Source organism: Oncorhynchus masou, chromosome 15 (genome assembly GCF_036934945.1).
Source record: "Oncorhynchus masou masou isolate Uvic2021 chromosome 15, UVic_Omas_1.1, whole genome shotgun sequence".
NCBI classification, from domain to species: Eukaryota; Metazoa; Chordata; class Actinopteri; order Salmoniformes; family Salmonidae; genus Oncorhynchus; species Oncorhynchus masou.
In genome coordinates this window covers 21,666,942-21,692,978 of record NC_088226.1, presented here as the reverse complement: position 1 = coordinate 21,692,978, position 26,037 = coordinate 21,666,942, and the positions used below count along the sequence as shown (strand labels likewise).

General features: G+C 42.2%; 1 protein-coding gene and 1 long non-coding RNA gene across 5 annotated transcripts; one reads left to right on the top strand and one right to left on the bottom strand.

The window, feature by feature from the left end:
* The first annotated feature begins 73 nt into the window (after nucleotides 1–73).
* LOC135555882 (uncharacterized) lies at nucleotides 74–22,738 on the top strand. Of its 4 annotated transcripts, XR_010457909.1 has the most exons (7): nucleotides 74–160; nucleotides 1,174–1,474; nucleotides 5,078–5,129; nucleotides 6,836–6,983; nucleotides 9,462–9,683; nucleotides 14,558–14,620; nucleotides 22,654–22,738. It is a non-coding gene; the product is annotated as an uncharacterized LOC135555882 (long non-coding RNA). The 4 variants fall into 4 exon arrangements; XR_010457910.1 differs by lacking the exon at nucleotides 5,078–5,129; XR_010457908.1 differs by having other exon boundaries at nucleotides 5,078–6,983.
* On the bottom strand, nucleotides 5,037–24,843 carry LOC135555877 (nuclear body protein SP140-like protein). Its single transcript, XM_064988664.1, has 16 exons — nucleotides 24,329–24,843; nucleotides 23,378–23,552; nucleotides 22,881–23,147; nucleotides 22,607–22,726; nucleotides 20,858–20,991; nucleotides 14,779–14,826; nucleotides 14,540–14,596; nucleotides 14,177–14,219; nucleotides 10,140–10,346; nucleotides 9,453–9,592; nucleotides 8,743–8,811; nucleotides 6,831–6,949; nucleotides 6,514–6,631; nucleotides 6,264–6,338; nucleotides 5,907–6,050; nucleotides 5,037–5,736 (listed from the first exon to the last, which is right to left on the bottom strand). The coding sequence occupies exons 1-16, from the start codon at nucleotides 24,470–24,472 to the stop codon at nucleotides 5,623–5,625; spliced, it is 1,974 nt and encodes a 657-aa protein (XP_064844736.1). The 5' UTR covers nucleotides 24,473–24,843; the 3' UTR covers nucleotides 5,037–5,622.
* Between the last annotated feature and the right edge of the window lie 1,194 nt (nucleotides 24,844–26,037).

The window sequence follows — 26,037 nt, the reverse complement described above, 5'->3', positions numbered from 1 at the left end:
CAGCTCTGAGCATGGATTCGCTGCTGGCAATTGTGGTGACGTGTACTAGCGTGCGCAGGCCCTGCACGAGTGCAGAGACGCAACGCAGACGCTGCCCAGACTGCCCTGAAGAGGGCGCTGCTGCTCTGTCTGACATTCTCCTCAACAGAACCATATTCTGGTAGGCTACACACAGTCAAACAAGTAGACCTATTGTATGTTGTACAATGTTTCAGAAAATGTTGGTTTATTTTTCGACAGCAAATCTAAAACAAAACGCACGTACAAAGCAGATAAAAAAACGATGGTGACATCACAGATGGAACAATGAAATAGATATTTCACTGGATGTTTAAATGTGAAGCATCCGCTTGACGTTTCCACTCGCTTCTAAATATGGTACTGAGAGGAAGACCACTGGCGGATAGTGGGAGAAGATGGTACGAGATGGATTTTGGCCGACATTATGCAAATGAGCTCACCGATGAAACATTTGATCTCAAGGTTTTCTGTTCCCAAAACTAGAATATGTTATGAACAGAGTGGACTAAAGTGTGTAGACTTTAGCCTTTGCAAACGTTTTTAAAAATGCCGTTGTTTAGGAGTGCAAAGGCGAATGAGCTATTGCACACGCGCACTTCACGTAGTAGGCGTTCCCTAACGGAAATATGCAATATGCGCCAATAGGATTTCGCTATCTCGTGCTAGGCTCTGCCTGCCTGCCCGCCCGCCCGCCCCCTGAAGTTGGTTGCTGAATGGAGTACTCTTGAACTCTCTCAAATAGATCCTTCAATCTTTCGCCCATTCCACGGAACGCTGCATTATCACTCAGAAAAAAAAAAACTTTTGTATAGAAAACAAGTAAAGAAATGCAATAAACAACTCATTTAGCCTAATTCATATTTATTATGGATTAAACAAGGGCACATTATTAAAGTGTTATTCATTCATTAGCACAAGTTGACTAGTATAATCAAAATGTTAGCCCTGGGTCTTCACATTGGATACTGCAGTAGTGCAGTCTCACCCTGTTAAATGTGGCACAGTTGGTGAAGAGATAAGCAACACATCAGACACAAAGTTTTGCACTGTTTGGTAGAGATTCTGTTGAAGCACTGTTGGCAGCGATTACATACCTTGAGTCTTGGCTTGGCACACCTGTATTTGAAGATTTTCTTGCATTCTTCTTTGAAGATCCTCTCAAGCTCTGTCTGGTTGGATGGGGAGCGTCGCTGCACAGCAATCTTCAGGTCTCTCCAGAGATGTTCGATCTGGTTCAAGTCCGGGATATGGCTGGGCCACTCAAGAACATTCAGAGACCTGTCCCGAAGCCACTCCTGCGTTGTCTTGGCTGTGTGGTTAAGGTCATGTCATGTTGGAAGGTGAACCTTCGCCCCAGTCTTAGGTCCTGAGCACTTTGGAGCATGTTTTCATCAAGGATCTTTCTCCCAGTCCCTGCTGCTCAAAAACATCCTCACAGCATGATGCTGCCAAGGTAAGAAACAATCTAGCTGGATGGTTTTTATCAAAATCTTGTCAATAATGTCATTTCAGCAAAAATCGAGGGCATGGAATGGCAAAATGACTTCCGTAGCTAGCCTAGGTTTTCAATGGCCTTGCTTTAATGTGTAAGGGACTGTCAATGGTGCGGATAGAGCACAGCCGAGATTCCGTGCCAACCTGTCACGTTTGGTCAAAAGCACTCTATGGTGTTGGCATTTGAACTTTATGTTTATTGTGGTATAGCGTGATAAGCATATTTCAATATTATTCCAATGCAAAAACCCAAATGACTCCCCTGGGTATAGCTACAGTGCCTTCAGAAAGTATTTACACCCCTTGACATTTTCCACATTTTGTTGTGCTATAGGCAGAATTTAAAATGGATTAAATTGTGATTGTGTGTTACTGGTCTACACACAATAGCTCATAATGTCAAAGTGGAATTATGTTTTTAGAAATGTTCACAAATTAATAGAAAATGAGAAGATTAAATGTCTTGATTAAACAAGTATCCTTTGTTATGGCAAGCCAAAATAAGTTCAGGAGTACAAATTTACTTAACAAGTCACATAATAGTGTTTAACATGATTTTCAAATGACTACCTCATCTCTGTACCCCACACAATTATCTGTAAGGTCCCTCAGTCAAGCAGTGGATTTCAAACACAGATTCAACCACAAAGACCAGGGAGGTTTTCCCAATGCCTCGCAAAGAAGGGCACCTATTGGTAGATAAACATGATGAAGTTAATTAAACCTTGGATGGTGTATCAATACATCTAGTCACTACAAAGATACAGGCGTCCTTTCTACCTCATTTGGTGGATAGTAAGGAACCCACTCAGTGATTTCACCATGAGGGCAATGGTGACTTTAAAACAGTTCGAGTTTAATGGCTATGATACGAGAAAACTGAGGATGGATCAACAAAATCGTAGTTACTCCACAATACTAACCTAACTGATAGATGGAAAAGAAGGAAGGCTGTACAGACTAAAAATACATTTTGCCCCAAAAATTGCTAAGCAATCGTTTTTGGGTCCTGAATACAGTGCTCTTTTTGGGGCAAATTCAATACAACAAATTACTGAGTACCACTCTCCATATTATAAAGCTAGTGGTGGCTGCATCAAGTTATGGGTATGCTTGTTTGTAATCGTTAAGTGGAGCTAAGCACAGGCAAAATCCTAAAGGAAAACCTGGTTCAGTTCGCTTTTCACCAGGCACTGGGAGAGTAATTCACCTTTCAGCATGACAATAACCTAAAACACAAGGCCAAATCTACATTGGAGTTGCTTACCAAGACAGCATTGAATGTTCCTGAGTGGCAGAGTTGCAGTTTTGACTTAAATCTACATCGAAATCTATGGCAATAATGTACAATCCAGATGTGGAAAGCTCTTAGAGACGTACCCAGAAAGACTCATAACTGTAATTGCTGACCAAGGTGCTTCTACAAACTATTGACTCAGGGGTGTTGAAAGTTCTGTATCTGTATTTTCAATACATTTGCAAGAATTTCTTAAAACGTGTTTTCATTTGTAATTATTGGGTATTATGTATAGATGGGTGAGAATGTGTATTTAATCCATTTTTAATTCAGGCTGTAACACTATGAATACTTTTTGAAGGAACTGAATCTTGTAGCCTATATTCATTACCAAAACGGCCTTGCGTTAGTGTGTAGAGCGCCGTCCATTGTACTGATACAGTGCAGCAGAGATAGGCAACAGATTTCACGCCAACCTCAAGCAATGGTCATAGTCTCTGCATTTGAACGTTATGTTTGTGGTGTAGTGTGATATAAGCAGAATTCAATATAATTTCAATGCCCCCTTAGTCACTTTATCCTGGTGTCAGGTCTGGAACGGCACCATCCTGATCTCAGCCCCCTTCACCGCATTCTTTATTGCCCTGACTGCCAAGATGCTCATCAAACCCCAATGGCTACCCCAACTCACTGCAGCCAACCTGGCCCCTAGCCCAGCCCCGCTCACCTCATTACCCACAACCTCCCACCACACCCAAGGCTCCAGGAACTCCACCGCCCGGTCCATCCCATCTGCAGCACCCACCCCCAGCCCGATCAGAAGCCCCAAGAAGGGGGCGTTGAGCAGCGAAGCGACCCAGACAGGACCTCTGCTATCCAGACCAATGAGACGACTGCTACTCCTCTAAGTAGCCCGACGGCGGCCCCTCTGGCCGTGGCTCTCAACACCAGTTCCACAAAGAGGTGGTAGTCCAGCTGTCTTGTTGGTGGCAGCGACTCTGCTTCCCCTGGACTTCCCTCTTCCTCCAAGTCTTCCAGTCCCAGTGCTGTCCATGCGCTGAGAGAAAAGAGAAAGAGAGACTACAACCAGTATGGCCCTTACAAACGCCCTCTGACGTCCCATGAAGCTCCAGCGTCTACCTCCTCCTATGTCCTCCTTGTGTTTTCTTTTCCCCTGGATGGAGAATGATCTGTCTCTCCATTTCTTCTCCCATTGTTTATTATTCATTAACAATTGATTTTTATTGAATCATCTAAACTGTACAGTCAATGCGCACTTTCAAGCGGATTATCTTTGTCAAATCGGTGACCATTGTTGGTCACCACCTTTCAAAGTGTGTTGCATTATGGGGTTAAAAATAACCAGACTTGCACCTACATGTTGACTGCATTAACTTTACAAAACTCATGTGATCTATGGTCATGAAGTTCTGACTGCAAGTTTCTGCAGTTGCTTTTTACCAACTCCATCCTGCAGCCAACGCTTGTACATTGTGGGTGGATCTATTTTCAACCAATCATTAAGTTGTTTTTGTTTGACCATGCAAACGAGACCAGAGACATGAATGTGATATTTGAGGCTCTCTCCTATGATTCTAAGCCAACTGTTTTCTTTGCCTAGAAGATCTGCAAACATTTTATTTTGCGACAGCTCATAATTTCAATACAATTCTGATCTTTCATTATAGATTGTAATAGCATTTTCTTGTTTCTCCAGTTTTTGCCTCCAGCACCTCTGCTAGCTAATCAGCTCTGGGTGTGCAGTAGATTCTGCTATTATCTACTAGTATTTCTAAAGTTAAAGTTCCTGTGAAACAAGACTGAAATATATATATCTGTCTGAGTTTACAGTACAAACAACTTACAAAGTACTATGGGTTTGGTAGTTGTTTTAGTTGCCAGCCGCGGTCATCTTCTGGACCGCCTTCTCCCGGAGAAATATCATGAAGCTGCACTCTTTACTCAAAAGCAGCGAAGATGATTCATCTTCTTTGTCAAAGGGCTCTAAGGTTACGTTCCAAACACTTAAAAGACACACCCTCAGCCCTCAAATTAAGTGGACACTTCTGCATTCTTTACCAAGCATGTCTGCATAACTTTGCTGCGCAGCTTTTGGCAGGGAGTCACTGCTGACAATTGTGGTGACGATACCAGCTTTGGGCAGAGACGCAAAGCAGACGCTGCCCAATCTGCCCTGAAGAGGGCGCTTCTGCTCTTATATTCTCTTCAACAGAACCACATTCTGGAAGGCAACACACAGTCAAACAAGTAGACCTACAGTATGTTCTACAATGTTTCAGAAATTCATGAGTTTATTTTCAACAGAATCCCTGAACATAAATATAGTGAGCCCAAACCAGAAGTAAGAACCTGGAAGGTAAGACATTCTAAGGCTCTTTCTTGCATGAGAGGTGAAATGAAATTTTATCACCATTATATTTAAATTATTATGACACACCCATTTTGACTGTAAGAATTAATTAAATAAATTAATGAAATGACTAGATGTATAACAATGTACATGCAAGTCTGTATGAAGGCTGTATAGAAAGACCAGGGCATGGTGAATATTCCCTGTTGTCTCATAGCTCACAGATCACTGCACCTGTACATAGCTCATCTGTAAATAGCCCATCCAATCTACCTCATCCCCATACTGTATTTATTTACTTATCTTGCTTCTTTGCACCCCAGTATCTCTACTTGCACATTCATCTTCTGTACATTCTACCATTCCAGTGTTTAATTGCTATATTGTAATTACTTCGCCACCATGGCCTATTTATTGCCTTACCTCTCTTATCCTACCTCATTTGCACATGCTGTATATAGATATAAATATAAAAAATAGTGAGAGTACAGTACAGGCTCTACTGGCTGTTGGATGCAGTTGGATGCTGAAGTTGGATGCTGAATGTACTCTTGAACTCTCTCTCAAATAGATCCTTCAATCTTTCGCCCATCACACGAAACTCTGCATTGTCCTTCATTAAAAAAAGACAGACACATTTGTAGAGAAAACATAATAAACAAACTAGAAATGCAATAAACAACTCATTTAGCAAAGACGCATTAGCACAAGTAAAGTTGACTAGCATAATTCCAAGATTTTCATGGAGTCTTCACATTGGATACTGCCGTAGTGCAGTCTTACCCTGTTAAATGTGGCACAGTTGGTGAAGATAAGCAACACATCAGACACAAAGTGTTGCACCGACTGGTAGAGATTCTGCTGCAGCTTCTCCACAACCCTGTCCAGCCATATAGGGGTCTTTATCACACTGGTGTAGTTTCTCACCTGGCAATGAAACACACAGATGGAGATATATGTTAACTTTGACACACACACACACACACACACACACACACACACACACACACACACACACACACACACACACACACACACACACACACACACACACACACACACACACACACAGACACATCTGCACACAGACAGACATGCACACAGACACGCACACACAGAGAGAGAACCAAGCAAACATACATTGATGCAAGGATCTTTCACAAAGATGTGGTCCTCATCTGCATGGTAGAGACACAGCAGGAGGTACTGGCATTCCTGTCAGAGTAAACACACCATTATGTGACTGATCAAAGACTGTTTACATTTTAAGTCTGAATAATTATTTAATGTCAAGTATATAGTGATATTTATAATGGACAGACAGACCGATAGGTCGATTGATTGAAGGCAATTTGCCCAATGGTAGATATCATTCATTCAGGCTCCTCACCAGTGGGTGGTCAGAGATTCGGCAGTTCAAGGCTTCCTCGTAGGTAATTTGTGTGGGGTAACGCCACGACTGACTGGCCCTCAGTACACAGAATGTACACAACCACGGACGATCATCCCTGTGATTACACACACACACACACACACACACACACACACACACACACACACACACACACACACACACACACACACACACAACATTTCAATAGTGCACAAATAATCTGACAGCTAAGTTTACCAACACAGAACAAACATACCTCTCTTGTATCAATCTCTTTCTCTCACTCTCTCTCATCAACCCTCAACTCTTCTCACCCCAGCATAGCGTCATCCACATTAGGAAGATGACATCTCTGATGGAAGGAGCGAGGACACTCATCACAGCATATCAAGCTACCCCAGCTTCTACAGATGAAGCAGTCGTCATCGTTATCCTGACCATGATGCCAAGACAGAGAAGAGAGGAAGGTGAGCAGGAAATGGTTAACAATCAAGCACCAACTGTTTGTTTGTGTGTTAACGAATATCGTGCATATTGGTTTCTCACACTCTTGGGTGTAAAACAAGGAGACTCTGGGTCAAAGACTCTGTTTGCTATGTTTTATTAATGATTTGGTGTGTCGTGTCTTTGGCTATGCCGGATTAAGTGATATGACATGCTATTCTAATTAATATTACCTGATTGAGCTAATCATGTAAATGTAATTAACTTGAGAGGCGGGCACCACAAAATAATATTTATAGAGCTGTTATCTTCCGAATAAACTCTTAAAGACCTAGTAATATTTTACATCAATAGCAGTCAATATTAATCGTCATCTTAATTCAGTCTCGTCTGAAAGTTGTAAATTCTTAGTTACCTGCAACGAACCCTGGCTAACAAGTTGAATCAGCAATACAAAATTGGGTTTAATTATTTATTTAATAAATTAAAACAGTTAAATATTGGAGTAAGATACAATGCATTCTGAAAGTATTCAGACCCCTTGACTTTTTCCAGATTTTGTTACGTTACAGCCTTATTTTAAAACTGGCTGACTCAGCAAGTAGAGTTCTTGGGGGAGTTGTAAGGAAAAACCAAAATACAGAGATTGTATTTGTATTTACCACATATTCCAAACATTATCAGATGTGTGTGTCCTGTTCTGGACTATTCAGCAGGTTTTTAATGGGATCTGTTCACAGGAGGAACCTGGGCAACCAAAATGTCGAACCTTTTCCAGCAGTCTGACTTTTAACATATGCACAAAAAAAAACAAATTAAGGGAGACAGACACTATTAAAAAACAACTGTCGAAAATGGGTGGGGGAGATGATTCATAAACCCAAATTGAGAACCTTTTGTTTGATTAAGGGTGAATTTGTGTGTGAGAGATACAGCATATTATGTACAACCTACTTAAAAGCAAGAGATTGTTATGTGTAAGATCAGGGATATTGCCCGTGCGTATTGAAACAGGTCGGGATAATGGTAAAATGGATGAGGAAAAACTATGTAACTATTGTGACCTCGAAGAAATAAAGAATAACATTAATTTTATCATCCATTGCACTTTCTACCACGATATATATACACTTGTCCTTATTTCAGGAACCAACCAGATTTACCTTGGCAATATGTGGCTGAGTGATGAGGAGAAACTGAAATGTTTTTTGTACATTGTCTATTTCTGTTTGCTGAATCTTTTTGTTAAGCTTGGAATAAAAGAAAAAAGGGCGACCTAGAATTCAATTCTAAAAGTATTTCGTTTTTATATAGCAAAGTGCACATCTGTCTATAGATATTGTAGGCCTCTCACATTTGAATCTTCTCTTTGCGCGAGATCAGGTTGAAACACCTTCTGTAGAATTTTTCTGTATTTATTTTTTATTATTTTTACTGTTCTAGGGTTATTATTATTATTATTATTATTATTGCTTGAAAAACCTTATCTACTATTATGTACTGATTTATTTTTCATTATTTATACAGTGCACACTGCGCAGAACACCAGAAGAATTATCACTGTGAATCATTGTAATGCTTGTTTATGTGTCAATTAATCCCGTAAGGGATGGGTTGCCGACTGATGATTTGACATGAAAATGTCATTCATTACCTATACAGTGATGTTAAGAAACATCTTGGAATTTCATTATTACAACTGAAGCATTCGTTTAACCAATGTGATTGGCTGATTGGTAAGTGGGTGCCACCATGTTCCTGAGGATCGAGGGGGAAGCTTACCCTGTCTTTGGCTGTGGAGCTGCACAGCTTGCACTTACACAGGAGAGAGTGGATGACCAAGATCTTACTCTGAAAATGAGAAACAAACAAAGACCTTTTTTTTACCCCCTTTTTTATAGTATCTAATTATTAGTAGTTACTATCTTGTCTCATCGCTACAACTCCCGTACGGGCTCGGGAGAGACGAAGGTCGAAAGCTATGCATCCTCCGAAACACAACCCAACCAAGCCGCACTGCTTCTTAACACAGCGTGCATCCAACCCTGAAGCCAGCCACACCAATGTGTCGGAGGAAACACCGTGCACCTGGCGACCTTGGTTAGCGTGCAATGCGCCCGGCCCGCCACAGGAGTTGCTGGTGCGTGATGAGACAAGGATATCCCTACCGGCCAAGCCCTCCCTAACCCGGACGACACTAGGCCAATTGTGCGTCGCCCCACGGACCTCCCGGTCACGACAGAGCCTGGGCACGAACCCAGGGTCTCTGGTGGCACGGCTGGCGCTGCAGTACAGCACCCTTAACCACTGCGCCACCCGGGAGGCCCAGAATTCACACATTTTAACTTAAAAAATATTACACAGCTCCATTTAGGTTGCAGTCAGACTATCTTAAGCCATTCCTTGTACAGTAGGTTGGTAAGTGCCAAACACACATTATTTCCCCCTCATCTTTCTTCCTCTCTTTCTCTCTGTTCTCCTTCCTTCTGTACCTTGATGAGGTGGCTGAGTGGTTTCCCATCCCACTGGATGTCGTTCTTCCAGGATGGATCTTCCAGAGCTGACTCCCCCTTCACAAACTCCACCGGGGTCATCCAGCGCAGCTCCGTACGGATGCTCTTTCCACACGACCCTGGGGCAACAGAGAAGATAGGGGCAGAAGGACAAACTCAAATGAATCCAATATGGGTCACTACAGCTGACCAGAGTGACATAGGGCTATGGTAAAATAACCTGTAGTGTATTATCAATAATATTATGTTTATTTTTGTGGGGACATTTTCAGGACAAGTGCCGGTTTTAGCCAGTCAGCACATTTTTGACCATAGTCCCTGTACAGACAGACAATGAGCACATACAGAGCAGAGAGCAACATATGACAACTAACACTTAGTACACAGACAGAAAGAGCAATGACACAAAAAGCAACCAAACAAAACACAGAAAATTATCAAACAATATCTACACGCCTCACAAACTACAGACAACATGGAAAGTGGCTATATACAGCTAATTTCACGTGTTCACACATCTGATTTTCCTTTAGCCATGTCTTTAGGTTACAGTATGTGTGGCGCAGTTACGTGTGTCTGAAGGCAGTGTGTTACAGACATGGGAAGCTCTCACAGCTGTAGGATTTTCTTATTTTTTATTAAACCTTGAAATAATAAAATATGTACCTGATGCAAACCGATCCTTATGTAGCATCCCATTGATGTCTCCACAGGTGACTTTGAAGACAGACTTTTTCACAGCACCATGACTGCCTCCTTTCCTGCTCCCTCCTTCAGCAGTGTTTGCCTGCTCTTCTCTCTCTCCTTCCTCTCTTTCCTGCTCTGCTTCGTCCGCTACCTCGTCCTCCTCCTCATCGTCATCCTCCTCAGATTCTGAAGTAAAGATAAACAAAAAGGTTTAGGGAAAGATGGTTGACTATAGTTGACGATGCATTCGGAAAGTATTCAGACCCCTTCACTTTATCTGCATTTTGTTACTTTGCAGCCGTATTCTAAAATAAAAAAAATTCCCCTCATCAATCTACACACAAAACCCCATAATGACAAAGAAAAAAACTGGTTTTCAGAAATGTTTGCTAATTTATTACAAATAAAAACAGTAATACCTTATTTACATAAGTATTCAGACCCTTTCCCATGAGCCTCAATATTGAGTTAAAGTGCATCCTGTTTCCATTGATCATCCTTGAGATGTTTGTACAACTTGGATTCCACCTGTGGTAAATTCAATTGATTGTACATGATTTGGAAAGGCACACACCTGTCTATATATAAGGTCCCACAGTTGAATAGTGCATGTTAGAGCAAAAACCAAGCCATGAGGATGAAGGAAGACAGGATTGTGTCAGCACAGATCTGGGGAAGGGTACAAAAACATTTCTGTTGCATTTAAGGTCCCCAAGGAGGCAGTGGCCTCCATCATTCTTAAATGGAAGAAATTTGGAACTACCAAGACTATTCATAGAGCTGGACGCCTGGGAAAACTGAGCAATCGGGGGAGAAGGGCCTGATGGTCACTCTGACAGAGCTCCAGAGTTCCTCTGTTGATATGAGAGAACCTTCCAGAAGGACAGCTTTCTCTGCAGCACTCCACCAATCAGGCCTTTATGGTAGAGTGGCTAGAAGGAAGACAATCCTTAGTAAAAAGCACATGACAGCCCACTTGGAGTTTTCCAAAAGGCACCTAAAGGACTCTTACACCACGAGAAACAAGATTCTCTGGTATGATGAAACCAAGATTGAACTCTTTGGCCTGAATGCCAAGCATCATGTATGGAGGAAACCTGGCACCATCATGCTGTAGGGATGTTTTTCAGCGGCAGGGACTGGGAGATTAGTCCGGATTGAGGGAAAGATGAACAGAGGAAAGTACAGAGAGATCCTTGATTAAAACCTGCTCCAGAGCGCTAAGGACATCCTTGTATATTTATGGATAAAACACAGTTTCTGTTCAAATCTAAATGTACAAAAATAAAAAGGCAGAAGGTGTTGGCGAGGATGGGTACAGGGCGAAGGTTCACATTCCAACAAGACAACAACCCCAAAGCACACAGCCAAGACGATGCAGGAGTGGCTTTGGGACAAGTCTCTTAATGTCCTTCAGTGGCCCAGCCAGAGGCCCGGACTTGAATCCGATCGAACATCTCTGAAGAGACCTGAAAATAGCTGTGCAGAGACACTCCCCATCCAACCTGACGGAGCTTGAGAGGATATGTAGAGAAGAATTGGAGAAACTCCCCAAATATAGGTGTGCCAAGCTTGTAGCATCATACCCAAGAAGACTTGAGGCTGTAGATGCTTCAAAATAGTACTGAGTAAAGGGTCTGAATACTTATGTAAATGTGATATTTCTGATTTTTCTTTTTAAGAAATTTGCTAAGAGTTTCTGCTTTGTCATTATGGGGTATTGTGTGTAGATTGATGAGGGATTATTTTTTTCATCCATTAAGAATAAATCAAATCAAACTGTATTTGTCACATGCGCCGAATAAAACAAATGTATACCTTACTGTGAAATGCTTACTTACAATCCCTTAACTCTTCTTGAACTGCAATGTTGTTTAAGAAAACATTTACCAAATAAAATTAAGTAAAATTTAAAAAAAAATGAGAACATAACAATAATGAGGCTATATACAGGGGGTACTAGTACTGAGTCAGTATGCGGGATACACCTTAGTTGAGGTAATTTGTATATGTAGGTAAGGGTGAAGTGACTATGCATAGATAATAAATAGTGAGTCGTAGCAGACACCAAGGTACTTGAAACGCTTGACCGCTCCACTACAGCCCCGTCATGTTAATGGGGGCCTGTTTGGCCCACCCTTTCCTGTAGTCCACGATCAGTTCCTTTGTCTTGTTCACATTGAGGGAGGGGTTGTTATCCTGGTACCACACTGCCAGTTCTCTGACCTCCCTATAGGTTGTGTCATCATTGTCGTGATCAGGCCTACCACTGTTGTGTCGTCAGCAAACTTAATGACGTTGTTGGAATCGTGTTTGGCCATGCAGTCTGGGGTGAACAGGAAATACAGTAGGGGACTAAGTACACACCCCTGAGAGGCCTCAGTGCTGAGGATCAGCGTGGCAGATGTGTTGTTACCTACACTTACCACCTGGGGGTGGCCCTTCAGGAAGTCCAGGATCCAGTTGCAGAGGGGGTGTTTAGTCCCAGGGCCCTTAGCTTAGTGATGAGCTTTGTGGGCCTAGAGTGTCTGGGAGGATGCTGTTGATGTGAGCCATGACCAGTCTTTCAAACCACTTCATGGCTACCGATGTGAGTGCTATGGGGCAGTAATCATTTAGGCAGGTTACCTTCGCTTCCTTTGGCACAGGCACTACGGTGGTCTGCTTGTAGGTATTACAGACTCAGTCAGGGAGAGGTTGAAAATGCCAGTTGGTCCGTGCATGCTTTGAGTTCACGTCCTGGTAATCCGTCTGGCCACGCGGCTTTGTGAATGTTGACCTGTTTAAAGGTCTTGGTCACATCGGCTACTGACAGCGTTATCACACAGTCATCCAGAACAGCTGGTGCTTTCGTGCATGCTTCAGTGTTGTTAGCCTTGAAGCGAACATAAAAGGCATTTCGCTTGTCTGGTAGGCTCGTGTCACTGGGCAGCTCGCGTCTGGGTTTCCCTTTGTAGTCCGTAATAGTTTCCAAGCCCTGCCACATCTGACGAGCGTCAGAGCCGGTGTAATAGGATTCAATCTTAATCCTGTATGGTCGCTTTGCTTGTTTGATGGTTTGTCTGGTTCGCCAATGACTGAGGTGGTATACTCCTCAATGCCAGTGGATGAATCCCGGAACATATTCCAGTCTGTGTTTGCAAAACAGTCCTGTAGCGTAGCATCCGTGTCATCTGACCACTTCCGTATTGAGAGAGTCACTGGTATTTCCTCCTTTTCATTTTTGCTTGTAAGCAGGAACCAGGAGGATATAATTATGGTCAGATTTGCCAAATGGAGGGCGGGGGATTGCTTTCTATTCATCTCTGTGTGTGGAGTAAAGGGGGTCCTAGAGTTTTCTTCCCTCTGGTTGCACATGTGACATGCTGGTAAAGATTTGGTAAAACTGTTTTAATTTTGCCTGCATTAAAGTCCCCGGCCACTAGGAGCGCCACTTCTGGATGAGCATTTTCTTGTTTGCTTATGGCCTTATAGAGTTGGTTGAGTGTGGTCTTTGTGCTATCATCGGTCTGTGGTGGTAAATAGACAGCTACGAATAATATAGATGAGAACTCTCTTGGTAGATAGTGTGGTCTACAGCTTATCATAAGGTACTCTACCTCAGGCGAGCAATACCTCGATACTTCTTTAATATTAGACATTGCGCACCGGCTGTTATTGACAAAAAGACACACCCCCAAACCCCTTGCCTTACCAGACATAGCTTCTTCTCTGTTCTGCCGGTGCATGGAAAATCCCGCCAATACCATATTATCTGTGTCGTCGTTCAGCCACGACTCGGTGAAACATAAGATATTACAGTTTTAATGCTGTAACGTTGCAAAATGTGTAAAAAGTCAAGGGGTCTGAATACTTTTGAAATGCACTGTAAGTGTGAAGGGTTAGGCCTGTGTTATTTACAAAACGTTATAACATCAAAAAATACACAGTTAGAGAGACAACACCATCCCCTTTACCAGATAGTCATGTCTAAAGGATTCAGAAAGATTGAATTAAGTTGTGATTGGTGTACATACGTGTGATTGAGCCCACTGATTGGTTGGAGGGAAACAGTGCTCTCTAGATAGGAGAAAAGGAACAGACCAGTTTTACATATATCAGTCCCATAATAGACTCTTTGTCTAATATGGTAAGAACATGTACAACGAAAATTCTATTTATCCCCGAATAAACATCACAATATCAACGTATAGGCTAAGCTGTTGTCAAGTTTAGATGTTGCAATAAAACTGATTCATGACTAACATTTATAAACAACATGTATTCAGATGCTATGACGATGCAGCACTTTCTTTGCACTTTTAATGGTCCCACATCTTCATATACCCAGTATGGTACCAGGCTCTACTTAGAGAATCCGAATTGTAATGATGTGTTACCGTTCTATTCATTTGTAGGGACCTCCGAACCGTGGACGAGGAACCAGGGCGGTGATCCTGGATTACATTCAGTTGTTAAAGGCAAGGATATATTTTTTAATTCAGTTCTTACAAAGTCATTTTTACATAGAATGATGTGGGTGAACTAAGCATTTGAGGGCATTTGTACAAATAAATAGTCAAATGAAGTTTGGCTGTTAATCCAGAGGATGTGGTATTTTGAAAGATTGGTCTCCTACCTGTGCACTTTTTCTTCTTTTAAAGTCTGGTGAAGTTAAATGACCTTCCTGAAGTGGGTGGGATGGTGATGGGAGGGGGTAGAGAAAGGGGGACCAACATTTTTAGTGTTGAGTGACTGAATGGCATATCAGTGAAATGCCTGTAGAGTTAGTTTATTTACAGAAAAACAAAAAGGATATAATGTAGCTATAGTTTGTTGCTCCATCTGGACCATTTTTCTGATATATGTAATGATAAACCGATATGCTGTGGTAAGAGTAGGGGAGACCGGGGTTGGTTGTCTCACGGGTTGGTTGTCACAGTGCTAATAACCAGCAACCTAAATGGAGCTGTGTAATATTTTTTAAGTTAAAATGTGTGAATTCTGGGCCTCCCGGGTGGTTAAGGGCCGTGCCACCAGAGACCCTGGGTTCGCGCCCAGGCTCTGTCGTGACCGGGAGGTCCGTGGGGCGACGCACAATTGCCCTAGCGTCACCCGGGTTAGGGAGGGTTTGGCCGGTAGGGAAATCCTTGTCTCATCGCGCACCAGTGACTCCCGTGGCGGGCTGGGCGCGGTGCGCGCTAACCAAGGTTGCCAGGTGCATGGTGTTTCCTCCGACACATTGGTGCAGCTGGCTTCCGGGTTGGATGGCGCTGTGTTAAGAAGCAGTGCGGCTTGGTTGGGTTGTGTATCAGAGGATGCATGACTTTCAACCTTCATCTCTCCCGAGCCCGTACGGGAGTTGTAGTGATGAGACAAGCTACTAAACAATTGGATACCACGAAAAAGGGTCAAATAAAAAAATAAAAATGTGTGAATTCTTCGAAAGAACTCATCCACCTGGTCAATTCATGTCAACATGACAAAAAATTGAGGTGAATTGAATTGATGTTTACTTACTAGTCGCCAAAGTTTCCGAGCATGTCTTTAATTATCATTAAGGGGATAGCTGGGGTTGGTTGTCACTATCAACATTACCACTGCCAGTGCACAACAAAATATATTTTGTGCTTGTGTTATAAAGAGATCCCTTTGTTGCCTCTCTCTCAAACACATTTTTTTTTAAACATTTTTTATTATTATTTCTTCTTGGGCCTCTATAACTATATCTATTGTTTTTATTTTTGTTGTTGTTGTGTGATTTGGATTAATCCCCTCTACAACACAGAACCCCACTAATCTACTGACGGAACGCAAGAAGTGGCTAATAACAGACCTCCATCCTATACTAGCTTGCTACTGATGGCCTGGCTAGCTGTCTAAATCGCCGTGACCCCCAACCAACCTCTCCACTCACCGGACCCTTTTGATCCCTCGACTAAGCATGCCTCTCCTTAATGGCAATATGCCTTGTCCATTGCTGTTCTGGTTAGTGTTTATTGGCTTATTTCACTGTAGAGCCTCTAGTCCTGCTCACTATACCTTATCCAACCTATTAGTTCCACCACCCACACATGCAATGGCATCTCTTGGTTTCAATGATGTTTCTAGAGACAATATCTCTCTCTTCATCACTCAATACCTAGGTTTACCTCCACTGTATTCACATCCTACCATACCTTTGTCTGTACATTATACCTTGATGCTATTTTATCGCCCCCAGAAACCTCCTTTTACTCTCTTTTCCAGACGTTCTAGACGACCAATTCTTATTGCTTTTAGCCGCACCCTTATTTTACTCCTCTGTTCCTCTGGCGATGTAGAGGTGAATCCAGGCCCTACAGTGCCTAGCTCCACTCCTATTCCTCAGGTGCTCTCTTTTGACGACTTCTGTAACCGTAATAGCCTTGGTTTAATGCCAGTTAACATTAGAAGCCTCCTCCCTAAGTTTGTTCTATTCACTGCTTTAGCACACTCTGCCAACCCGGATGTTCTAGCTGTGTCTGAATCCTGGTTTAGGAAGACCACCAAAAATTTGGGAATTTTAATTCCAAACTACAACATTTTCAGACAAGATAGAACTGCCAAAGGGGGCGGTGTTGCAATCTACTGCAAAGATAGCCTGCAGAGTTCTGTCCTACTATCCAGGTCTGTACCCAAACAATTTTAACTTCTACTTTTAAAAATCCACCTCTCTAAAAACAAGTCTCTCACTGTTGCCGCCTGCTATAGACCACCCTCTGCCCCCAGCTGTGCTCTGGACACCATATGTGAACTGATTGCCCCCCATCTATCTTCAGAGCTCGTGCTGCTAGGCAACCTAAGCTGGAACATGCTTAACACCCCAGCCATCCTACAATCTAAACTTGATGCCCTCAATCTCACACAAATTATCAATGAATCTACCAGGTACCTCCCCAAAGCCTTAAACACGGGCACCCTCATAGATATCATCCTAACCAACTTGCCCTCTAAATGCACCTCTGCTGTCTTCAACCAAGATCTCAGCGATCACTGCCTCGTTGCCTGCATCCATAATGGGTCAGCGGTCAAATGACCTCCACTCATCACTGTAAAACGCTCCCTGAAACACTTCAGCGAGCAGGCCTTTCTAATCGACCTGGCCGGGGTATCCTGGAAGGATATTGATCTCATCCCGTCAGTAGAGGATGCCTGGATATTATTTTTAAATGCCTTCCTAACCATCTTAAATAAACATGCCCCATTCAATAAATTTAGAACCAGGAACAGATATAGCCCTTGGTTCTCCCCAGACCTGACTGCCCTTAACCAACACAAAAACATCCTATGGCGTTCTGCATTAGCATCGAACAGCCCCGTGATATGCAGCTGTTCAGGGAAGCTAGAAACCATTATACACAGGCAGTTAGAAAAGCCAAGGCTAGCTTTTTCAAGCAGAAATTTGCTTCCTGCAACACTAACTCAAAAAAGTTCTGGGACATTGTAAAGTCCATGGAGAATAAGAACACCTCCTCCCAGCTGCCCACTGCACTGAAGATAGGAAACACTGTAACAACCGATAAATCCACCATAATTGAGAATTTCAATGAGCATTTTTCTATGGCTGGCCATGCTTTCCACCTGGCTACTCCTACCCCGGTCAACAGCACTGCACCCCCCACAGCAACTCACCCAAGCCTTCCCCATTTCTCCTTCTCCCAAATCCGTTCAGCTGATGTTCTGAAAGAGCTGCAAAATCTGGACCCCTACAAATCAGCCGGGCTAGACAATCTGGACCATTTCTTTCTAAAATTATCTGCCGAAATTGTTGCCACCCCTATTACTAGCCTGTTCAACCTCTCTTTCGTGTCGTCTGAGATTCCCAAAGATTGGAAAGCAGCTGCGGTCATCCCCCTCTTCAAAGGGGGGGACACTCTTGACCCAAACTGCTACAGACCTATATCTATCCTACCATGCCTTTCTACGGTCTTCGAAAGCCAAGTCAACAAACAGATTACCGACCATTTCGAATCTCACCATACCTTCTCTGCTATGCAATCTGGTTTCAGAGCTTGTCATGGGTGCACCTCAGCCACGCTCAAGGTCCTAAACGATATCTTAACCACCATCAATAAGAAACATTACTGTGCAGCCGTATTCATTGATCTGGCCAAGGCTTTCGACTCTGTCAATCACCACATCCTCATCGGCAGACTCGACAGCCTTGGTTTCTCAAATGATTGCCTCGCCTGGTTCACCAACTACTTCTCTGATAGAGTTCAGTGTGTCAAATCGGAGGGTCTGCTGTCCGGGCCTCTGGCAGTCTCTATGGGGGTGCCACAGGGTTCAATTCTTGGACTGACTCTCTTCTCTGTATACATCAATGAGGTTGCTCTTGCTGCTGGTGAGTCTCTGATCCACCTCTACGCAGACGACACCATTCTGTATACTTCTGGCCCTTCTTTGGACACTGTTAACAACCCTCCAGGCAAGCTTCAATGCCATACAACTCTCCTTCCGTGGCCTCCAATTGCTCTTAAATACAAGTAAAACTAAATGCATGCTCTTCAACCGATCGCTACCCGCACCTACACGCCTGTCCAACATCACTACTCTGGACGGCTCTGACTTAGAATACGTGGACAACTACAAATACTTAGGTGTCTGGTTAGACTGTAAACTCTCCTTCCAGACCCATATCAAACATCTCCAATCCAAAGTTAAATCTAGAATTGGCTTCCTATTTCACAACAAAGCATCCTTCACTCATGCTGCCAAACATACCCTTGTAAAACTGACCATCCTACCAATCCTCGACTTTGGCGATGTCATTTACAAAATAGCCACCAATACCCTACTCAACAAATTGGATGCAGTCTATCACAGTGCAATCCGTTTTGTCACCAAAGCCCCATATACTACCCACCATTGTGACCTGTACGCTCTCGTTGGCTGGCCCTCGCTTCATACTCGTCGCCAAACCCACTGGCTCCATGTCATCTACAAGACCCTGCTAGGTAAAGTCCCCCCTTATCTCAGCTCGCTGGTCACCATAGCATCTCCCACCTGTAGCACACGCTCCAGCGGGTATATCTCTCTAGTCACCCCCAAAACCAATTCTTTCTTTGGCCGCCTCTCCTTCCAGTTCTCTGCTGCCAATGACTGGAACGAACTACAAAAATCTCTGAAACTGGAAACACTTATCTCCCTCACTAGCTTTAAGCACCAACTGTCAGAGCAGCTCACAGATTACTGCACCTGTACATAGCCCACCTATAATTTAGCCCAAACAACTACCTCTTTCCCTTACTGTATTTAATTTATTTATTTATTTTGCTCCTTTGCACCCCATTATTTTTATTTCTACTTTGCACATTCTTCCATTGCAAATCTACCATTCCAGCGTTTTACTTGCTATATTGTATTTACTTTGCCACCATGGCCTTTTTTTGCCTTTACCTCCCTTATCTCACCTCATTTGCTCACATCGTATATAGACTTGTTTATACTGTACTATTGACTGTATGTTTGTTTTACTCCATGTGTAACTCTGTGTCGTTGTATGTGTCGAACTGCTTTGCTTTATCTTGGCCAGGTCGCAATTGTAAATGAGAACTTGTTCTCAACTTGCCTACCTGGTTAAATAAAGGTTAAATAAATAAATAAATATTTTTCCTGTCACATTTTTAGGGCATAACATGCTGAACTTTGTTTGATCAAAGAAAGGCTATTTCTGAGAATGTGCTTGCTATATTGCTTCACTTCTTGTTACAAAAGGAATAAACAACTAACTCCATCCAACCCTGTGATTGGGCTAGTTGTAAGAAGTGGGCAGAGTGTGTTTGATGGCTTATAAAATCGAATCAAATTATATTTCATTTACACGCTTCGTAAACAACAGGTGTAAACTAACAGTGAAATGCTTATTTACAGGTCCTTTTCCAACAATGCAGAGTTAAAGATAACGAGGTAATTAAGGTAGCTATGTACTGTAAATGGGGGTAACGTGACGAGGCAACAGGATATATAGTAAACAGTAGCAGCATATGTGGTGTGTGTGTGTGGCGTCAGTATGCATGTGTGTACATGTTAAGTGTGTGTGTTAGGGATTTACATGGGTAACCGGGATCCCTGATTGACCCAGCAACACTCTTCATATTTCCCCCCAAAAAATCAAGGGACATTTTCCCCCAATGTCAGCACTAATGCAATTCCACAAAATAGACAACATGAGCAGCATCAACATAAAATATTACATTATCCTAACAGGTTGTCGCATGGAAGCCTTCAGCCTAGCGTATTTACTTCACACAAAGTCGGTATTAATTCAAAGCACACGCATAATTGATATTGCCGGACTGCACATGCGTCCCGAATGCAGTAAATAAAACCTACAGGAAACCCCTACAGTATAGCCTATAAAACAAGGCTCCCCAACTGGCGGCCTGCGGGCTGAATTTGGCCCGCTGGTGGTTTTATTTGGCCCACCAAGTTTTCTAAGCACCCATTGTTGAATTTTTATTGTTGGACATAAAAAACTGTAACAACACCAGGAAATCAGCTCCAAGTGATTTTACATTTGGGAAATCTATTCCTAAGTATTTCCACGCATAATAGAGACACACGTGGCCACCCCTCCCACTTTTCTCTGTTAAATTTGATGAATATGTTATATATATTTAAATGCAATGTATCCATGTCTGGTTGAATTGTGTTTTTAAATGGTCAAATAAATCAAATCAAACTATATGCTGTACCTGGATCAGTTCTCCCAGAGTGGTGCCGCTACAGCGGATACTGTACTTCCACTTCTTACTGCTCTTCTTCCCCCCAAATTCCTCAAAGCCACTTGGGGTGAACCAGCGACCCTGGACCACAATGCACCTCTCCCCTGAGACAGACCATTGAGGAAGTCAGACATCATACACCACTACAAATTAAAACCATGCAAAGTCAAATTGACCGTAGTACACGTGCCTGACTGTGTCTACTGCACAGATCTGGGCCCGTATCCTCAAAGGGTCTCAGAGTAGAACATTTATTGTAAATGCTGATGGGTAAACATAAAAGCTATGCATTTAGTCATAAAAGTCACACCTTGTCGACAGATATTTTGTACACCTCATAAACGGTCCTAACCAGTTAAGGGTTATCAGCAGGTGTCTTGATAATAGAAAAATGCAGCAAGTCTGTGGTTCCTGCCCACATGCAATTACTTAGGAGTTGTTAAAATAATGTTTTAATATTTCTATATGATCAATCCATAAATAATCTAGACTTACTGTACATGTAACAGTATGAGACCTATTTCACAACTATATGCCTAAATATTATTATTATTATTATTACTTATAACCACTAGGCTAATAAATAAACACGTTTTTCTTTTAGATTATTTAATTATCATGTTATTTCAAGTTATCAATTTGGAATGCAATATTACTTTATTAAAAAATATGTCTAAATTGGGCATGCCTATAAATTGAGTAATTGAAGGCATCTGGGATTTATGCTGAAATGATAGACCTTTCAAACGTATTCCACGTTGTATGCAGTATTATCAGCAAGTGACTTGATGCCTCCTTTGGCAGAGAGATTCAGAGTTGTTAAATGTGAGTGACGAGTGTGTTGATATAAAGGTAATCTTGTAAAAAAAAAAGTCCACGTTTAGAAACCATCATATTAAAAAAAAAGGTTATGCATGCCAACATATTACAGTAGGAAAAGTTATCATGCCAGGTGAACATTACATCAAACTTTTTACCATTGCAACATTTTTGATGTAGGCTACAGTCAGATTCGCCCTGGTTGCCTGAAGCTGTTACCTACAGTATGAAGTTCACAACTGGCAATGCTTCATCGCGATTGGTTATTCCCCATCATTTGAAACAATGTCAATGAGAGTCATCACTATCTGTCCTTTGCGGTACCTCAAACTGTTGTGATTACCCGCTGAGATAAACTTTTATTAGTTGATTTTAATCCGGACTCAGAATTTGTCTGGGAAGTATCTTACGACATTCTAAAACCTACTGTGAGTTGTCTTTTTGTTGTCTTAACTTGTTTTAACAGGATCCCTAGGAACGTTTCTGAGATGCTTTGTGGATATGGGCTCTGGCCTCTGGGTTGGAGAAATGTAACCACTCTCAAATTCATAAAATGGGCTATGGATGCAAAGACTGACCATCCATACTATTAACATTCTAGTTTTAACCATGTTTTGAGGGTATATAGTGTGTGTTTACATTTACTTTGTTAACAAACATTGCAGTTAAACAAGCTTATTTTTTTGTTATAATGGGGTAAGTCAGTTAAACTAAGCTCACAAGATATTTCGAAGTTATATTCTTCAAGAATCAATAGAAACATATCATAAATGTCCAAAAACCAATGTAGCAACTGCAGATTGCCCCTTTAAGGTCTCAGGCACGGTTATTGGGACCACATCCACCGTTACACAGAAACACAGAGAATCACATCACATTAAGTACATTGTTACGACCTACCTTTGGTCAGCTTGTTCCTGATGAGAATGCCTTCTTTGTCCCCACAGGTGACTGGGAGCTGGGTCTTGTAGATGGGCCAGGTCCAGATGTCATCTTTCTCCCCCTTCCTGGAAGCAAAACCTGCATGGGGACAAATTCCGGACAAACATTAAGATGTGACTTGAAATTTAAAATAAAAATATTTTACCCCCTAAAAAAGGTTACAGAGGGACTTTAGACTTTCTGACTCAAGTCCTCCTCTTTCCCAGAGGGCAGCATGAATCCTGGGACTCACAGTTGGTCGGACTCTGGACTTTCCTCTTCTGACTGGGGTTGGACTGGGTGGATGTGCTGGGCTGCTCCTCCTCAGCACTCTCACTTCTCTCTTTCTCTTTACTATTTTTCCTTGTTTTCACCTCCTCCTCCTCTTTCTCCTCTTCCTTCTCCCCCTCATCTCCTTCCTCGGAAGCCTTCTTTTTATCCTCCTCCTCCTCTTCCTCATCCTCCTCTTCTCCTTCAGCTGAAGCCTTCTTTGGCAGTTTCTCATAGAATGTGAACGACCCTGCATGGGATTGGAGGCAACATTTAGCAAACCATACAACCTAAATAATTTACAACTAATTAAAACAATTATAATATCAATTTGACAGGGCATTGAACCTCAACTTCTAAGTCTCTACCATTGTGGCTACATTTACAATAAACTAGGAATTAGAATTATATACTGATATTAACTTATACAAACGAATGCCATAATAATACAATAATAAGAGTGAAGGCTCCAGAACTGACCATCCAGCAGGCGGTTTCGGAGCAGGCGTAACGTGGGGTACTGCTGCAGGAGGTGGTCCCTGAACACACAGTTCCAGAACACCTTGATGCTGTCGGGCCTCTCTGCCTCCACCCAGTCCAACACCTGGTACACACCCTTCTCCCTCACATCCTTACTCCTAATCCGAATCAGCTTCTGCAGGAGGGGTCAAATACAAAACTATGGTCCAATTTGTGGGGGTTGCAAATTAAGGCCGGAATGGAGTGATAGACTTGATTCTCTAGCAACCACCATCTCAGATCAATTCATGTGACAGACAGGAATTTATGAACACACATCAGGCATTATGAATCAATGATCATCAACTCCAATTTCCACTCATACAATAACATTCAGAGACCTGTTACCAGCTAGCAATAGGACAGTAACTGGTGTTAATTTTACCAAATAAATTCTGTAGATTACAATTTTTTTGTTAGACAGTTTAATCTGTGTTTATTCAGTAGAGTAAAGTATAGTATAATACAGTATAGTTTACTTCAGTGGAGTACAGTAACATATAGTAGAGTTTAATACATTAGAGTACAGTTGTTTAATTCAGTAGAGAAGATTAGTACATTAGACTGTGCTCTACTGTATTGAACTATACTTTACGTTTATTTACTGTGTTGTACAAACCTGTGAAACATAGATGTCTATGATTTCTCAACCATAAACATATGTCAATGTTTGGGCCAAATCCCAACCGGACCAAATCTGAACCAATTATAGCCAATTTTATTTTACCTTTATTTAACGAGGCAAGTCAGTTGAGAACAAATTCGACTAGATGTCTGCAGATGTTAAAATCAAGGCCAGTATAGACCGGACCAACCAAACATTGACGTCCTTGATTGGTTCCGATTTGGTCCAGTCCAGTGAGTGGGCGGGTGTGTGAATAGAAATTTAGCAGTCCAGTCTACTGCTCTCACCTTGTACATTTCTTCCGGAATGAGGTGGTGGTCTCGGAGCTGGTTAAGAAATGTGTGTGGTTGCTCCATGCACGACATCTCAGTCCTACTACAGCGGAAAAACCGCAGTAACTCCTCATCGGTCAGAAAATTTAACGGGTCCATTGGCGCAGACTTCTTCAAAACAGTTTTCTTTGTCGAAAAAATCAAATATTTACCAGGTCACTGAATATTATTAATAGTTTAATAATGAACGATCCGGTTCATATTGGGTGGCATATATATACACTGATAAATTAACGTTTGATTGACATTATGTAGTCTATTTACATTTCAATACAGACCCCGGGCGGATTGATTTATTCAGACGAATGCACACACCGATAGACGCGCGTTTGGAAGAAGGACGTAGAGGACGTAATGAAAACGTTTTCAACTGTAGGCAATAAGTTGTTATTAATGTTATTTTCAAAGATATTATAGATATCCCGCAAGCACGGAAGTACACTTCAAGTGATGTTTGGAAAGTGAAAGTGTTCATGTGATTTCATATGAGCCACAAGGGGAGAGGCTATAGATTCATTCTATATGTGAGGAGCTCCATGGACCCGCCTTGTTCGGAAGTAATTTAGCCGTTGTAGCCATTGGCGGAAGGGTTGACAGGTCTCGCTGAAATGTCTAGGCCAAATACAACTCAACACTGGACTACAAGGCCTGTAAGCGAGGAGTTGCCTCATTTAGTCAATAAACCCTTTCCCCATAACGTTATCGAGCGAATAAAGAAAGAATATCAACATAACTTGTAACGACAGAAGAAGCAGAATTATCGAAGTCTTTGTAAAATAAATACTTGGACAACATTTTAAAACGAATGTTAGACAAATTTCTGGCAATTGTGACTTTATTATGTGCCAGATTTTAAGACTACTAATTGTTATAAATGGCCAATTTTCGAGATTGACTTGTCATTTCAATAGGAATAGGCTAGGCTTACTGACAAAAATCTGGGTTTATATTGCAATTAAACTTTGCCATAGTTTGGTTAGATAGATGCAGGTAGCCTACAGCCCCTGATCGGCATACATCTCATTTCAGATAGCCTACAGTAACCTAGACAAGATGCAGGCAAGATGTCAAATGAACGATTTATCAGCTTGCTTGGTTCAAATTTATAGACTGATTTATTCCCGTAATGATTGTAAAATGGTGCCGGAGCAGAAGAAACATGTGGTTGGAGTCATTAAAACTCTTTTTTTCGGGGCGTCCCGGGTGGCGCAGTGATTAAGGGCGCTGTACTGCAGCGCCAGCTGTGCCATCAGAGACTGGGTTCGTGGCCAGGCTCTGTCGTAACCGGCCGGTCGCCTCCCTAATTGACATCATGGGAAAGTTAAAAGAAATCAGCCAAGACATCAGAAAAAATACATTGTAGACCTCCACAAGTCTGGTTCATCATTGGGAGCAATTTCCAAACACGTTCATCTGTACAAACAATAGTGCACAAGTATAAACACCATGGGACTACACAGCTGTCGTACTGCGCAGGAAGGAGAAGTGTTCTGTCTCCTGGAGATGAATGAACTTTGGTGCAAAAAGTGCAAATCAATCCCAGAACAACAGCAAAGGACCGTGTGAAGATGTTGGAGGAAACAGGTATAAAAGTATCTATATCCAGAGTAAAACAAGTCCTATATCGACAGAACCTGAAAGGCTGCTCAGCAAGGAAGAAGCCA